Source organism: Kwoniella bestiolae, chromosome 3, assembly GCF_000512585.2.
Source record: "Kwoniella bestiolae CBS 10118 chromosome 3, complete sequence".
Taxonomy (NCBI): Eukaryota; Fungi; Basidiomycota; class Tremellomycetes; order Tremellales; family Cryptococcaceae; genus Kwoniella; species Kwoniella bestiolae.
In genome coordinates this window covers 551,171-567,851 of record NC_089243.1, presented here as the reverse complement: position 1 = coordinate 567,851, position 16,681 = coordinate 551,171, and the positions used below count along the sequence as shown (strand labels likewise).

The window sequence follows — 16,681 nt, the reverse complement described above, 5'->3', positions numbered from 1 at the left end:
ATCGCGTGTTGCAGATGGAGTGGTCGTTCTCACTCTGACATGCAAGTCACACTTCAACACTTCTCATCTATTTGTGCATCCTGACATCCAGATATCTCTGTAGATTGAGACCACAGAGATAGCACACAACCACCATGGCTCAGCCAAGAGCATCCACCGACGAGGGTGAGTCGGTCTTCTTGGAGCCAAGTTGGAGCATCCTCTGTCTCTGTGATATACTAACGCCTTTCGTGTGATAGAGAACGCTCCTCTCCTCGATAATCCCAACTCCTCACCTTCCGAATCCTCCTCACCACTCAAAGCCATCTTCTCCCCCTCCAGACCACTCACACTCCTCGAGAAAGTCTTAGGGGGATTGGCCGTGCTTTTACTATTATTGGCTAGTATCTTCATTGGTTTATTCGCTGGGGCTGAGGGGTTGCTCAAGAAGGAGAGGAATGGTCATGGGCACGGGCACGGGGGGAAGACTGAGTATGCAACGTCTACGTTTACTGCTACGACCACTTCTTATGGGACTACTACGGTCATACCTGCTCCCGGACCAACTGGGAAACCTGATTCGGTATGTTCATCTTCCCTCTGAGCTCTGCTCGGCCTTCCCTCCTGCTTGTTGCCCTAAACTCTCCTACAGTTTCTGCTTGGTACCAACACAGACAAGCTGATTCATATGTCGTATCCTACGATGTCCAGAAATTATGCCTAACCCCTGAATGCGTCATCCTCTCTTCCTCAATCCTTCAATCCCTCAACCAGTCCGTAGACCCATGTGAAGATTTCTACGAGTTCGCAACGGGGGGATGGCAAGCTTCACACTCTATTCCCGCCGATAGAGGATTGTACGGAGCTTTCAACGAGGTTAACGATAACAACAAGGTAGGGTTTGCTGCCTGTCCAAAGATCTGTGTTCTGACCAGCTGACGTTATTGCGATAGAATATCCTCATCAAAGTACTTGATTCGATCTCTTCTGACAAACCATCAAAAGACGCCAGTGCGGACGAAAAGAATCTGGCAAAGCTGAAAGCGGTCTACAACAGTTGTATTGATATTGTAAGTCAACTTCTTTACTTCATGTCGATCTCGGACCCTATCTTGTCTGGGAGGGCCAAGCTCATCGTGCTGAATACCCAGGAACACCTCAACGAGGTCGGTCGAAAACCATTGATCCAACTTACCGACCACATCGTAGATATTTTTGGTGAATTCGATGTAGACTCTCTCTCATCCTCTGACCTTCTCGACGAATCAGCCGAATGGAAAGGGACTTTCGACGAATCATACACTGTTCCTGCCGATCTTGTTGCATCTGCCGAAGAAGCTGAGCAACTCAGACAATCCAAGAAGACCGGCGGGGTAAGATGGGAGGTACCTTCTTCTCGAGCTGAGGGCGTACAAGAATTCTACGAATACAGACCCAATGAGGAGAGGGAAGAGAGAATCACCAAAACGCTTGCTTGGCTACACTCTAGGGGTAAGTCGAGTGTCCTACTGCTGTTTCATATCCAATTCATACAACGTTAAGGAGCTGACGCTGAGATTGATATATACTTCAGGTGTACAAGGTCTAGTCAACTTCGAGATCGAAGGTGATGCGGGAGGTGAAGACTCTCAAGTGCAAAGTCTCTGGTTATATCAAGCATTTGGTGGACTTCCTTCCAAGGAGTACTACGAAGAGAAGCCCATCCTCGATTTGTACCAATCCGTCGTTGCTGGAATACTCACCGATATCGCCGAGCACACCTCTATCAGAGAAAGGAAAGACAAGCGCGACTTGCTCTCCGACCTTGAAGTAGCTGTCGAATTAGGACAAGAAGATGCTAAGGGCTTAATTGAAGAATTATTAGAGGCTGCTGAAGAAGAAGATAACTGGCCATGGCCTTGGCCTGGATCCGAGCGAAATGGGTCGAAGGACGGTAATGGCAAACATGATGGAGGCAAAACATCGAAAGAACCCACCGACGAAAGAATGGAAAAACTCGCTGCTAAAGTCGTTCACTTTGAAAGGGAACTCATGAGAGCCGGAGCCGATCCAGAATACCTCTTCAACCCTCACTACGCTTATAACCCCTATTCAACCAAGACCGTCGGCAAGATGCTTCCTTTCCTTGATATACCAACTTATCTTTCCACTTTCTCGCCTCGATCTTACCCTGTGAATATCACTGTCACCCACCCGCCATACCTCAAGAGTGTTACCAATCTCATTGACAAGACTCCGGATCATGTCCTATCGGGATACTTCGTCACTAGACTTGCTCTTACCTACGCTAGTGCGTTGGGACCCAAAGTGACCATTCGCCAAGAGAAGAAGCGGTTGGATGATGTATTGAAGGGAATAAAGAAGGGAACGGAAGAGAATAGACAAGATGTATGTTTGAATTGGGTTGATGAGATTGTGGGATTCATCGCTGGAAGGGAGTTCGTCAGAGAAGCTTTCTCCCCCGAAGCTAAAGCTGAAGGTGAACATATCATCAATTGTACGTTCATTCTTACTGCATCTGACACATGAAATTGTGCTCTGATATATGATGTGATTATAGCCATCGTCAAAGCGTTCCATGAGAAACTCCCGCACATCCCATGGATGGACGCTGAATCTGCCAGAGCCGCTCAAAAGAAGGCCGAAGCGATCATCCCCAAAGTTGGATATCCCCTTTATCCGAATACTACCAACCCTGAGAGTTTAGAAAACTGGTATGGAAGGTTGGATATTAAGGAGAACGATTTCTTCGGAAACGTGCTTGGGTCAACCCTATTGGAGGAAAGTAGGACGTGGTTGGGTTTGGGTAGGAAGAGGAATAGGGATTCTTGGGAGGTGAGCTGGCGCAAGAACACGTTTCTGAAGAGTTTAGCTAATGTGCTATGTGTTTTAGATGTACCCTCAAAGTGAGCTAGGTAACCTGCATCAAAGAGATTGGGACGAAGCTGACACTGCATTAGCTGTGAATGCATATTACTCTCCCCCCGACGGTGAGATCGTCTTCCCGGCTGGTATACTCCAACCGCCCTTCTACTCGCAAGCTTGGCCTGCCCATCTTCGATACGGCGCTTTCGGAGCTGTTGCGGCGCATGAACTTACTCATGCGTTTGATAATTCCGGAAGTCAGTATGATGAAAGAGGTGAGTTGCTCGAGAGCTGCTTGTGAACAACGCAACTCGTATTGACTCATGATCGATGGGATGTCCAGGTCGACTTAGGGATTGGTGGACTAAGCAAACTGTCAAGGATTTCGAGGAACGAGCTCAGTGTGTGGCTCGGCAGTACTCCAAGTACTACGTATTTGATGGCGAGGGTAAGAAGGTATATGTGAATGGTAATGTGAGTCAAAACCCATCACATCTCACAAATGGTTCCAGCTGATCATCTGGTCTTGCCCATAGCTCACCAACGGAGAAGGTAAGCTCTTTCCCTCCTCGGTGCTTCTATAGGGTATAAGCTGACATATTCATATAGACATCGCCGACTCGGGTCTCGCCCAAGCTTTCTTGGCATGGCAAAACTCCGTTTCTTCCTCTTCGTCGAAGGGATCAGAAAAATTACCAGGCCTAGATTTCTCGGACGAACAGCTCTTCTTCCTTGCCTTTGCGAGAGTCTGGGCACAGCTCACCCGACCAGCCACGGCTGTATCGAGGGTCCGAACCGATCCTCATTCGCCGCCTTATTGGAGAGCTACAGGTACGCTGAAGAATCTGGGGGCGTTCCATGAGGCTTTTGGATGTAAGGTTGGGAGTCCGGTGAGTGTCATCTCTCGTCTTAAGAAAATAATGATATCATCCCTTCTGTGCAAGCTTGAATAAAGGGTTGGGAGAGGCTGATTTGGGAAAACTTGATAGATGAATCCTCCTAAGAAGGATCAATGTGAATTGTGGTAGTGGTAGTGGCGCGACCCACTGAGAAGGTATCACAATGGGACAAGGAGGAAGTGAGAGAAAAAGTATAAACGAAAGGATACACGGTTTTTAGTGATTAAACGTTGACAAAGAAGGAAAATACGGTGGAAGATATGGACAAGGATCCTCGCATTTGATCTGACCTGATTTCGCCTTCATCTCGACCGACGACCAGTAAATGCATGTATGAATGTACAATGATTTAGTCGAATTGCACTGGATCGGTATTGATTAGTTTTAGCTTACTATGCCTGCGGGGATGTTTGTTACATGGCACATAGATACATGATCTGATGGATTCGACAGGTTCGAAGGCTATATATACAGATACAGATGATGATTTACGTTAAAATGTGAAATGATGTACAGAAACAAAGTAAAGCTGCAAAGGGTAAGTGATCGATGAGTTACACGGTACACGTATATACGAACGTCGGAAAAGGTTTCCCACGCCGATTTTGATATACATGTAACCTTCGACAATGATAATGTGAGATCTTCATCAGGGTCGAGGCGACATCGAACGAGTCGAAAAGATACATATGTGGACTAAATGGTAGAATGACGATAACTATGTGTCAGGTGCTTCTGCTTTGAGTGGCCGTGACGATGAGTTTGATCGATGATTTAATCTGAATTCGATCGGCTGGAAAGTGGAAGAGGTCGAGCCAAGAATGATACGATATCTTGATATTTCCATATGCTCTTGCTAAAAAGGCAAAGTCCATCTTCTACCTGTCCCAGGCCTTGATCCTTTCTCTTTCCTACGCCCTTTACTCTGTCCGGGGGACATATCTTCCTCATCGTCAGACTCATTGCCCGCAAGGACAGGCTGACCAACACCTTCAACCTCCTCAAAACATATTCTACCCTGTTGAGTCTTCAGCTTCTCGCTAACCCTATTCACATCGAATGACCTTGAGTTATGATTATGATTGTACTGATGACCATTTTCCGTTCCGGTGTCAGGAGAAGAGCTGCCAGGATTGGATGGTGAAGAAGGTGGTGGTGAAGGTGGGAAAAGCGTTTTGAGGACTGGGAATCCCCTTTTGTTGTGGCTATTCTTCGCTTTGATAGCGCCTGGATTGGAGGGTAATGGTAGAGTATATGGATGGGAGGAGGGTGTTTTGGGTGGTGTTTTGGGGAAATAAGATGATGAGCCTGTGTGTACGTTGGACATCGGAATATCAGCCATGGCCGTAACGCCTACAAAAACTGTCCTAGGTAAAGACAGGATAAAAAGGGATGAGGGTGTGGTAAGTAGATAAGACTCACCCGCCTCGAACCTCTGGGCATTCCTTATCAGCCTATCCAGCGAATCCTCCTCATACCCCTCTTCGTCCTCATCCCTTGGATGTCTAACGAGCATCGCATTCAACGATTCTCTTGCTGTTGTGGGTGATTTCGGTCGTTTGGGTGCGGAAGATAATGTCTGATGAGTGTATGTGTTGGTATTAGCGTTGGGTGTAAGGAGATCCTCGGGCAGAGAGGGTGAGATGGGTCTGGTAAATCTACTTGTAGGGTAGAATTGTAGTCCATCGCCGTGGTGGAAGTAATTTTCGTTCATTGCAAATGAGATTGGCGAGGTAGGTCTAGGTATGCCGTTTTGATGTAATGATGATGTGACGTGAGGTTTGTAGGGTGTAGGAGTGGGTGATGAAGGTCTGTTGATTTCCTGTTGTAATGGCCTAGGCATGACATTGGATGTGGATGATGATCGATATCTACCACCTGTTGAATTGAATGCCGAGGTGGTATAATTCTCTTGTGGTATTGTGGGGTTCTGTTGGCTTACATGTCTTGAAATGTTCGGTCTTCGTGGGTTGCCATAGCCAGGGGCATAGCTGGAAGAATAGCTCAATGGTTGGAAGGATCGAAAATTACCAGTACTATTCCCTTTTCCATCGCTGTAACCATTCGAGCCATACTCTGCATCTTGAGGATTATCCGTCCGACCCAGCGCCACGAAACCGTTCCCCAGCTTTATAGTCATCTCAGAATCGTTTGAGCTCTTCCTCATATGACCATTCGTCTTAATGGGTCTCTTGAGCTTTTCTTGCTCTTCTACCAATTCTTCTTCGTACGATGATGGAAGGAGGATATCTGGATCGGTTCTTCGAAGTGGGGATCTTGGGCTTGATCCATTCTTCCTAGGTGATGCTCGCCACGACGAAGGTGGAGCAGAGGACAGGAAACCCATAGGTACCAGAGGGGTAGGTACGCCTTCTTGGCTGGGCGGTAAAGGAGGCAAGAAAGATTGGCCGAATGGTTTTCTCCTCTCTTTTTGGTTGGGCGGTTCGTGAGGTGAAGTCGCAGAGCCATAAGGTGTGGCTGAGGGAAGTAGTTGATTTGCCCCTCCACCGGCACCACCCTGCGACGAAGGTAAAGTGCTCGATCCGAGTGGAAGAGAGGTATCGAATCCTTTGATAGTACTTTGAGGATAGAAGGGCTCATCAGGTAATCTGTCGATTCCTCCTGCTCCCATCCCCAGTCCCAAGCCAACAGCCAGGGAACCGAAGTGGTCAGTGATACTTCTTTGGATAGGTGATCGATACACCGGTGAAGGAGTAGCAGCGAAGACATCTTCTTCCTCTTCCTCGTCAAAATGGAGAGGCTGAGGGAAGAATATCAATCTACTAGGGGAAGAAGGTGTATCTGAAGAAGAAGTCGAAGAGGAAGAAGGGGACAGAGGCGGAGTATAGATTGTCATCATTTCTGCAATGGAGAGGGAAGGTGACATGTTGGATATTCCTAAGATGTTTTGTCGGTGGGTGGGTCGTACATATGTGGGTTGAGGTATGGGGAATGGAACTGAGGAGTAGGAATATCTTTGAGAAGGAGAAGATGAGGAAGAAGAGTGTCTTCTTTTGGTTGGAGAAGGAGGGAGGGGAGTGAATATGTCGTTCATCGCGATATGGGGGTTCTTCCTTTTATATGATGTAGAAATGGAAACACGACTTTGCGACGCGGTGGTCTGTGCGTCAGTTTGATCTTGATTTGGTGGTGATGTCTTGCGATGAAACGATGAAACGATGAAAACGATGAAAACGCGAATCTGTGTTGATGAGGTGGGATCGATATTGCACTTTTGATGATGAGATGAGAACGAGAGATTGTCTTGATTTTCAAGTGGTAGATGGTAGTGATCGATGGTAGATGACAAACAAGGTTATTCCAGTATGATCAAGGTAGTACGTGTGTCTTCGTAAGTGAGATAACTGTTCGTTTTTGCGAGATAAGATTTGAGTTGATGTAGTAATATGGTGGCAAGGTCGAAGACAGTTCTCAATAGTTCGGTGATTCTTCAATTATATATACCTCTACTTCTGATGAACGAACAAGCAAAGCTGATTCAACCAATAAGCAACCTCAACGAAGTAAACCTCCAAGACGCCCTTTAAGCGTCTTTATGCGTCAACTACTTATAATGACGTCCACTTACACCCCTCATCGCCTGACCCATCCCATCCAAACCAAAACATTCTTAAACCTCATGTCAACAACGCTTCTTAGGGTTATCTTCCTGATCCTTGATGTTCTGGAATTGCAGAAGGGAAAAACCTTGATCGGAAGATGAACCGCTAGATGATTACCCTAAACCGATGCGGGGAGAGTTTATCGTGTGGTTCTTGATCTTCGTGTCTCGTGATTTGTGTTTGGCTATGCTATAAAAGCATACATAGTCATGGAGCCGAACTATCTACACAAAATGCGCTGTTTCCTCGTGTAAACATGTTATCTTCCGATTTGACTGGATTGGTAAGGCGAAGGTAAGGTACTTTACGATGATCCGTCCATCGGGTCAATCAGGGGTGGCGTGAATCATGGGAATACTAGTGTTGTATGCAATTCTGGATTTTCTGGATGACTTCAAAGATACTCGTAGGGTCAAACTGTGTTGTGTGTTGTGTGTCTTTGGCTTAATCAAGTACTCGGAGCCAAACAAACGGACCGGAACCTGAGGAATCATGATACTGTAATCTTATCGTACGAGGATACCCAAATCCCATCCATATACGATAACGCTAATTGCCTCTTCCCCCTCTCTTCACTCTCCACTCCCCTTAACCATACTAGTGACGATACTCTTCCATCGCATAAATCCGAAATCAACCCACTTGATCCACTACATGATGTTCTAACCCGATACACAAAGTCAGTTTACAGTGTACATGGACATACAATGCATATTATATACCGCTCAATCATATACTACAACATCGCTTACAGTTCGTCATTTACGTATCGTCTAATGCAATGCACTCAATCCCAATCATCAATATCATCCTCCATCAACCAGTCCTCCTCTTTATCTTTATCCTGCATATCCTCATCCCACTCTTGACTTTGAGAAGCAACATTACCCAACCCATCATCACCAGCTGCAGTCGCTTCATACTCATCCTCAGCATCCGGTTCATCCTTGACCGTTAATTCTGTGTTGGATCGGAAGGAGAAAGTGGAGTATGGTGGGAGACACAGGCTCTGAGCTGAAGGGGGGAGTAATGGGTCTGCAAGGGATCATTGATTGTATCAGCTCATGGCTTTGGCCGAGATTTGTCGAGTAGCTGATGTAGAGTCTAAAAGTATACTCACGGCCACTCAACCCCTGTATCTTGACCATCATAGGAACCAGCTCTCCAGCCAATACTCGCTTATTCACCGTACCTCCCCACACACCAACAACATCCGACGGACCTCCATCAGCAAAGGCGTTGCCAGCTGCTACACCCTTCCTGGTGATATAGCCAGCTACATGATCCAGTGCAGAGGTATTATCTCGTTCAAGTCGGAATGACTCGAAGAATTGAGGTTTGACAACTTTCTGTGATCTCCTAGATTGATGCATATGGAAGTCAGCTTCGGTAACAGAGGTCAAACTCGATTCCGTAGCTCACCTAGGTACAGGACTGGGAAGTGACATCAATGTTCCTCGCACAGTCAGATGTAATGCATAAGAGATAGCTTGCGTACTGGATTGCCACTGAAGACGACAGGTGTATCAGCTCTGACTCGATATCATGTCCTCACCAGCTGACTCACAATATCATCATCCGTCCTCATCACATCAGCCGAACAAAGTTCATCCAGCCCAGCAGACACCTCTTCAATCTCATTACAGTAATTTAGGAACGACTGATGTATCCAAAGTGCGAAAGACGACGCATCGATAGGTATAGTAGGGATGAATGACTATAAAGGGTGAATCGTCACTTCTCGGTTACTTCGCAGAAGGACATTTAAAAGTCAAACTGACCTCGATCTGAACGAGTGATTTACGCCTTGAGAATTCCTGCAGATGGTCTGGCAGAGGTTTCTCGGGAGGTAGCTTTCGTATACGTTCGAGTACCTCTTCATCTTCGTCATCCATGTTTGGATCGTCCAACCCTATTTGACCGAGAACTCATGAGCTGATATGACAACTCATTCTATGATCGCAGCTCACGTTTATTGTAGAACACCTTCCCAAGCGCATGAAACAAGTTCAAAGACTGTTCTTTCCTCGTCACCGCATCAAGTCTGTATGGCACAGTCATTTGTAAGCAAGAGTCTTTGATACATAGGGAAATCGAATCACTTACACAGCTCTCAAATCCTTACTAACATCCAACTTCGCCCCCTTCCCACCTCTACTGCCCTTCCCCGATCCTCTCTTCTTAGGTCCATCTTCTTCCTCATCATCGCCTCTCGATTTTCTCTTTTTACCTTTACTTGCGTCTTTCCTCCCGCCACACACCAGTTGAAGTGAATTGATAGCCGATCGTAAATCGCCATTGGAAGATAGCGCGATAAGCTGTACAGTAGCTTGAGATGGTCTATCGACGGCTTTGGGAATAGCAATTTGCATAACCCGGAGAAGTGCCTTGTTGAGGAACGTGGGTGCAAGAGGTAAGAAGCTATAGATTCCGAATGGTTGTGAGCTAAGCATAAGATCCATTAGTCTATGGTAGCTCACTCGATCTCCTGACACCACGGCCCATCTCGCACTTCCCTCCCCAGTACTTCCAGGGATCCTTCCCTCCCTCCTCTATCCCTTTCCATCCAACTCTCTTCTGCTCTTCCTCCTGATCCCGCATCGCTATGTATGATCACCATCGGACAGCTCAGCGAAGTGAAGGTCTGGCAGAACGTTAAGAGGGATGAATGGAATGCTTCTCGGGTAGGTATATGCGATAAGTTTGGTAAAGAAGTCAGAAGTATTAATCTAGGTTTGGTAGCGGATGATTGGGATGAAGTATGCTGAGAGGACATCGATAGAGATGGGTACGAGTGCCGAGAGATGAATGAGCTGAACTTTGATATCGATGATTCCCTATCTGCTCAAGGGCTTGTTACATCAGCTAACAGAGTGGTCTACAGAGGGGCAAGCTGAGCCTGGACTTACCTATACCTCCTCCAAGGCTCCGCTCTTCAACACTTTCACCCCATTCCATAATTTCCACTCCGAGACTCTGACAAAGTAATCTCATTGTCGTAGTCTTTCCTACTCCTGCAGGTCCACTCAGGAACAGTATTCTCTAAAGAGGGACAAAGTAGACATACATCAGCTTACTGAGGCAAGGGAACCTCATCGAACTAGCTGATATACCTTGTATTTCCTCAATTTATCTCTATTCACATTCCCAGGCGGAGGCGGCACATCAAAAGGGTAACCAAACAATGATTCGTGTAACCAATTCTTCACTTTTGCTATACGTGCTTTCCCCGGTGCTAGTTCGGCCTAAATACACAGTTCATAAGCTGTATTCAGATATCAGAGGGTTTGCCAGCTTACCTCGGTGGTGGGTGCATATAGATCAGTCCACATCTGAGCTTTATCATCTACATTACGATATAAGCTGTGTCTATAGGGTGGTGGATATCTCTGAACGAGCTCACTTGTCAAACCATTAGAGCCCAACCCTTGATCCTCGTCCTCATCATCATCTACCACTATAACCTCCCTACTCTTCCCTTTCCCATTCGTACTCTTAGGAGGCGATACAAGAGGCTTAGGCTTGGTACCAGGAGGAGGGGGCGGCATGAGCTTACGATCCTCTTCGTCCTTCCTTGTTGAGGTGGAGGTGGAGGTAGAGGGGGAAGGGGAAGGTTTGAAATTGAGTGTAGGTTGGAACTACCAGCATGTATAACATGTGAGCTACTCGAATCCTTTAGTCAAAGAGTACTTGACTTGGTAACTCACCGAGCTCATATTGCTCATTTTCCTTGTGGGAGCGGAAGAAGCAGACTTCGATTTCGAAGTGGAGGAAGAAGTACTCCGGCTACTTGAGCTTGTCAAGGTGCTCTTCCTCGAGCTTGAGCTTGAGCTGAAGCTTTTGGAAGTGGGTGCCATGATTGTCGGTTCTGTTCTTATGGCTGAATGGGAAGAAAGAAGGTCATGTTGAGTGGGTCATGATGTTTGATAATGTATGTATGTATGTATGGAAATGAGAATGGAGAACAGATAAGGAATGAGGATTGAAATGAAAGTCGCGCTACGATTACGATTACCACGTAGAGTACGATTACCTCACCTCAGCTCGGTGAAGCGGTGATCGCCGCTTTGACCGCCTAGCTTGGTTTCCTTCGTAATCTCCAGCTGTTAATCGTCAACATTTCGACGTGTCTTAGTCTCTGTGTTTGGTGAAGTTCAATCTCTAACCAGCTCACTCAACCTCGCATACAGGACGAAATTGTCTACCTCACTCAGAACTCAGAGATATCTCCGTATACTGGCACCACACATACTCCTGTCTCCCAACTATATCGACCAATCACCCCCCAAGCGAAGAGATAGGGATAGTCGCAGCACGGACAAGTGACTCAGAAGGAAGTAGTCTCACGATAGGAAGGGTAGAAGAAGGAACTCCAGAGAAAGACCACCAAGATATATACCCATCATGGTATGTCTGTCCCGCTACCTCATCCCACTGTTCATCATCTAATTTGCATACAAAACATAGTCCGCCCTATTCAACTTCCAATCCCTCCTGCTCGTCCTCCTACTTATGATCTGCACATGCACGTATATACGAGGTACCGCCCCTGGGCTGGTAGATAGGAATAGAGAAGGGTGAGTGTCGTGTCTTGTCTCGTTTACATGTAGTCTGCCTATGTCAGAACCTGGTGATGTCGAGGTCAAGCTCTTCTCGGGATGAATGATTGGTCAACGAACGATCCCCCAGAAGAAGTAACACCCATAGAGACCTAGATCATACTCCATTTACACTCTTCCCATAACGCATGGCTGACTTAAATACTACATCACACCACAGCTTCCTCGGACTCTTCTTCAAATGCGCTCGTATAGGCGAAAGACTCTCCCCCTACGTATCGCTAGCGTGTATAGCAATGGCCATAACGATAATCATGGGGTCGTAGTGCATGAAATTCAGAAGTATAGGAGATGCAATAATAGGGGAAATGAGGTTAAGCGACATGGCCGAATAGAATAAGGATCACCACATTCGTCAGACTCAGCGATGCTATTAGGACGAAGACATGTATATTGAATATTGTATTCATACTTCCAAATTCTCTTGGCCGTTGCAGCCGTCCCCATCCGTTCAGATTGGATTGTACGTCAGTTGAGAGAAGCCAACCAATAGTGGACCAAGTTAAGAACGCCGGTAAAAGTAGGATGATACACATATTTTCATGTTTTTGCATAATTCACTATTCTGCCATGATACTATATTACTTCGCAAAGACTACTTGATCTCCTTATCAACAACAAATCATATACTTCCCCCTGAAACCCAACATCACCTCGCAGCCGAATGACCGAAAGCTATATATCGCTTAAAGGTATTTGTGCTCCTTCAGCCACTGCAGATATTCAAACTCAAATTAGCAATCCGCTTTGCGTCTCCGAATGGAAGAAGTCGGAGCTCAATCTCACCTTCTCGACATCCCCTGAATCCCTTTGTACCCAATCAGCAGCCGCTTGGATGGAATCGCAAGTCTGCGCGACAGCAGATTTGTATTTTCGGATGTCTAAGGTGGAGTTCACATTGGTGATCAGTACAAACTTCTCATATGACCAAGATGAAGGTTATGATAATTGAGATTTAAGATGGATCAGCAGACTCACCTTTATCCTTGAAGAAATCCTTGACCATCTTCAGATCCTCATGGGAAGACAAAGAGGCGAAAGCGCCCTTGACGAGATAGTTGACACCGTATCCATCAGGGTATCGTTTCATGAGCTGTACGTTGTGCATCGCAAAGCGATCAGCAAAATGACAGACATCATGGACAAAGCGGTCAAATGCTAAAAACGACACTCACAGTATCATACTCCTTGACAAAGTACTCTGCAATCTGTCTCCTAGCGTACTTGTTCGCTGATAATCCGAACTGCGAGGGCCAGGGCAATCAGGGAATTAGCTTTAGCTCCAAGACCACATGATGCACGGCGCATCTCAAGAGCCCCCGACATTGTAGGAGTATAATGGACTCCATATCACCTTGACAGTACAAAGGTTGGGTAACGTGAGATGAAAAGAGAAGAAAACCCAACTCACAAAGAAGATATACAAATCCTGATCCTTAACACTCCCATCACCCAACATCTTGAACGTCCTATCCAACAACCCCTGGTCCCTGGGTGAAGTCAAAGCATACATCGCATCAACCTTAGTAGAAGGGTTCGGTGCCTTATTATAAACACTCAACATCTTCTCATACTCGGCCTTTCCACCATGTTCAACGACATTACAGAAGATGGTCCTCTGAAGGTCCGGGGGAATTCGCGAATCATTATTGCTCTCAAGATAAGGTTGGAATCGTTCTTTCAGTTCTTTGAGGATATCCGAGTCCTCCACAGCAGCAAGAGTACCAATGATCAATTCTCTCAATTCCTTGATCTCTGGTAATTCATCTTTCGAGCCCTCGAATCCCAGCTTCTTACCGAGGGGTTTGAACAGATCATTTCGGAAGGCATTGAATGCCTTTCGGGTGGGTTCAGGTTGTTCCCACCATGCGCCTGATAATCTAGAAAGGGAAGAACCGATCTGAGACCATGGTAAATACTCTTCTTCACCTCCTTTGACAATCTCATTGATCAGACTCAACGATCCGGAAGTCTTGGCGTACCCTGCTCTAGCGAGTGTAGCTGCGTCGGACACAAGTCCAACACGATCTTCAATAGTATATTTCGAAGCTTCTTTACCGAGCTTGACTAATCGTTCCGGTTCGTAGGATACTCGGTATACACCAACGGTCTGAGCATTCAATTTGAACGAATCGTTCCCTTTCAAATCGTATGTCGAGGTTCTCTCTTCCAAAGTCGCCTTATGGTCTACAGAGATTTCCCCGTTCTTGTTGAGAGTCGCAACCTCCAGGGGGACGTACCATACCGTCTCGTCTTCTTCGGGTTTAACATCCCCAGTGGACAGGAATCGATTTTGAGTGAGCTTGATCTTTCCATCTCCAGATTCTTCAACCTTGATGACGGGGAAACCAACCTTCAAAGTCCAGTTCTTCATGATCTTCGCGACGTCCAACCCAGAAGCTTCGGAAATACCATCCCAAAGATCTTTAGTCTCGGCATTACCGTAGATATGTTTCTTCAAGTAGATCGAAACACCTTTCAAGAATGTTGGTTCACCCACTACCGAAGCTAACATTCTGAGTACCGAGGCACCCTTGGAGTAAGAGATAGCATCGAAGATCTGGGCAATCTGGTTCGAATCGGGACAATCAACTTCGATGGGATGAGAGGATCGTTGGGAATCAAGGTCCAATGCTCCTTGTAAGTGAGACTTCAAGAATTGGGATCGGGGTTTCCATTCCGGCCAAATTCGATCCAAGATCACCAATTCTCCCATGAGAGTAGCGAAGGCTTCGTTCAACCACAGGTTGTCCCACCACTTCATAGTGACGATATCACCGAACCACATGTGAGCGAGTTCGTGACATTGGACAACGGCTACTCTCTTCTTGGCTGAGAGGGGTGATTTCTCAGGATCATAGAGATAAGCTGTAGTTCGGCCCGTGATCAGACCCCAGTTCTCCATAGCTCCAGCATCGAAGTCGTGAGCTACGAGGGTATCAAGTTTGGGCAGAGCGTAGGGGATATCGAAAATCTCTTCGTAGACTGGCAAAGCCCATTTCTTGATGTCCAAAGCGAATTGAGCTTGTTTGATTTGATCTTTGGTAGCGTAGATCTTGAGGGGGACGGTCTTTCCAGTCAACTTGGAGTGATGAGCTGATTCGAGAGACACAAACTCTCCCGAAGCGTAGGCGACGAGATAAGTAGACATGAGAGGAGAAGTCTCGTATTTGGTGATTTTCCATCCTTCTTCGTTGGACTCAGTCTTGCCTTCGGTCTTCCCTTCTGTCTTGCCCTCGGTTTTACCCTCAGTCTTGCCTTCAGTCTTGCCTTCGGTCTTGCCAAGTTGAACGGCTCCGCCAAGCAAAGATCCGAGCTCGTAGTTTTCGTTGAATACATTATTAACAGAAGCATTTGATGGAGCTTTCCAAGGTTTCTCAGAGACTTGAGGCATGTTACTGAGTGAGGTGTTCTTTTCTCTAGCGATCATGGAGATGGAGAACTTCGACTTGACGAGGGGTTCGTCCCAGCAGCTGTGATGCAAATAATGAGTTGTTGGTCAGCTAACATATCACCTGCCATGCAGTGTGCAGCTGAGTATCACTCACGGGAAAGCCTTTCTAGCTTCGGTAGCTTCGAATTGAGTAAGACCGTAGCTGTTGCCCAGCCGAGATTAGCACGATCCTGTCTCATACTGACTCATTGGATTCTACTTCTATGATCACGTATATGTGTGAAGAGAGGGCGAAAGAAGGGTGAAGTATCCTCAACTGCCCGATTGCGAATAGATAATCACTCACATAGGCTTCTTCCCATTCTCATCAGCATCCCCCTCAGACCTATAATACCCATGCATAGCAGATTTCAACTCCGCCTCAAACCTGAAGAAAATCTTAGTCTGCTTCTGGCCCTCCTTGAGTCCTCCACCGGGTAATGCACTGAGGTCAAGCGTGGCCACATCATTCTCCTCATTGAGCTTGAGGAATGATAGCGGGATATTTAGGTTAGAGGTGGTCTTGAGATCGGACGTGGAGATGGCGATATGGGTGATAGTGAGGGTTTTGTGGTAGTGGAATTGGATTGATGAGGAATCTTCCCTGATGTCTAGGTGGACTAGGGCTTCGCCGGAGAATGTTGGTGGGGAGGATTGGAGGTCGGTCTTGATTGCTAGTTCGTAGAGCTATACATGTAAGTCAGCACTGTCCGATCGGTAGGTCTGTATGATTATGTGCGATCTGGATTTAATATACCATGGGTATGTAGGTGGAAAGTAGTCTTACATTGGGATAGACATTGGTAGGAAGTCTGTGACCCTCCTGCTCGGGTGCAGAGGACGCACCGCCCGGTACAGCGTTTGACATGATGCTATCGTCTATGTGGGAGTGGGTGCAGAGACAGATATTCCTTCTGGATCGGTATTGTCGATTGAGGAGGTTGTAATCTCGTCTATAAGCTTGAGCTTGAGATTGAGATGCAAGAAGCTAAGCGTACATATGTCGATCAGCTATAAGATCACGGTATCTATATAGGATCGTGGGATCACAGACGATCTGCTATCATCCAAAAAGCCGGAACACAGATGACTCACACTGGGGATTCTAGGTTGAGCGATAGAAAGTGATCTGATTGGAGTTGAGAGCTTTGATTGTATATTCAAGTAATGCAATGATCTGAGAGGTTTTATACTCCCTCTGCTCAACATTGAAAAGTGAAGAGATGTCTGGTTATACCAAGAGAATAAGCGCAGAGACGAGGG

At 46.4% G+C, this 16,681-nt stretch overlaps 5 protein-coding genes across 5 annotated transcripts; 2 read left to right on the top strand and 3 right to left on the bottom strand.

Annotated features, from left to right (window-relative positions):
• Positions 1-134: 134 nt before the first annotated feature.
• Positions 135-3,872, top strand: I302_104888 (uncharacterized protein; the record flags this gene model as incomplete). The annotated part of the gene is made up of 12 exons (XM_065869958.1): positions 135-165; positions 240-562; positions 691-873; positions 933-1,049; positions 1,131-1,470; positions 1,553-2,476; positions 2,540-2,814; positions 2,873-3,119; positions 3,188-3,318; positions 3,381-3,396; positions 3,454-3,734; positions 3,834-3,872. The coding sequence occupies 12 exons, from the start codon at positions 135-137 to the stop codon at positions 3,870-3,872; spliced, it is 2,907 nt and encodes a 968-aa protein (XP_065726030.1).
• A 727-nt stretch (positions 3,873-4,599) lies between these two features.
• I302_104887 (uncharacterized protein) lies at positions 4,600-6,630 on the bottom strand (the record flags this gene model as incomplete). The annotated part of the gene is made up of 2 exons (XM_065869957.1): positions 4,600-5,051; positions 5,166-6,630. 2 exons carry the CDS (start codon positions 6,628-6,630, stop codon positions 4,600-4,602), a joined length of 1,917 nt encoding a protein of 638 aa, XP_065726029.1.
• Positions 6,631-8,153: 1,523 nt separating this feature from the next.
• Positions 8,154-11,223, bottom strand: I302_104886 (uncharacterized protein; the record flags this gene model as incomplete). The annotated part of the gene is made up of 13 exons (XM_065869956.1): positions 8,154-8,401; positions 8,487-8,725; positions 8,789-8,874; positions 8,934-9,083; positions 9,148-9,278; positions 9,337-9,410; positions 9,473-9,787; positions 9,847-10,207; positions 10,276-10,408; positions 10,480-10,611; positions 10,666-10,712; positions 10,770-11,004; positions 11,074-11,223. 13 exons carry the CDS (start codon positions 11,221-11,223, stop codon positions 8,154-8,156), a joined length of 2,301 nt encoding a protein of 766 aa, XP_065726028.1.
• Positions 11,224-11,770: 547 nt separating this feature from the next.
• Positions 11,771-12,251, top strand: I302_104885 (uncharacterized protein; the record flags this gene model as incomplete). Its single annotated transcript, XM_065869955.1, has 3 exons — positions 11,771-11,773; positions 11,834-11,943; positions 12,146-12,251. 3 exons carry the CDS (start codon positions 11,771-11,773, stop codon positions 12,249-12,251), a joined length of 219 nt encoding a protein of 72 aa, XP_065726027.1.
• Positions 12,252-12,671: 420 nt separating this feature from the next.
• Positions 12,672-16,286, bottom strand: I302_104884 (uncharacterized protein; the record flags this gene model as incomplete). Its single annotated transcript, XM_019195615.2, has 8 exons — positions 12,672-12,698; positions 12,772-12,866; positions 12,964-13,078; positions 13,161-13,229; positions 13,397-15,458; positions 15,534-15,581; positions 15,726-16,105; positions 16,206-16,286. 8 exons carry the CDS (start codon positions 16,284-16,286, stop codon positions 12,672-12,674), a joined length of 2,877 nt encoding a protein of 958 aa, XP_019042438.2.
• Positions 16,287-16,681: the final 395 nt, after the last annotated feature.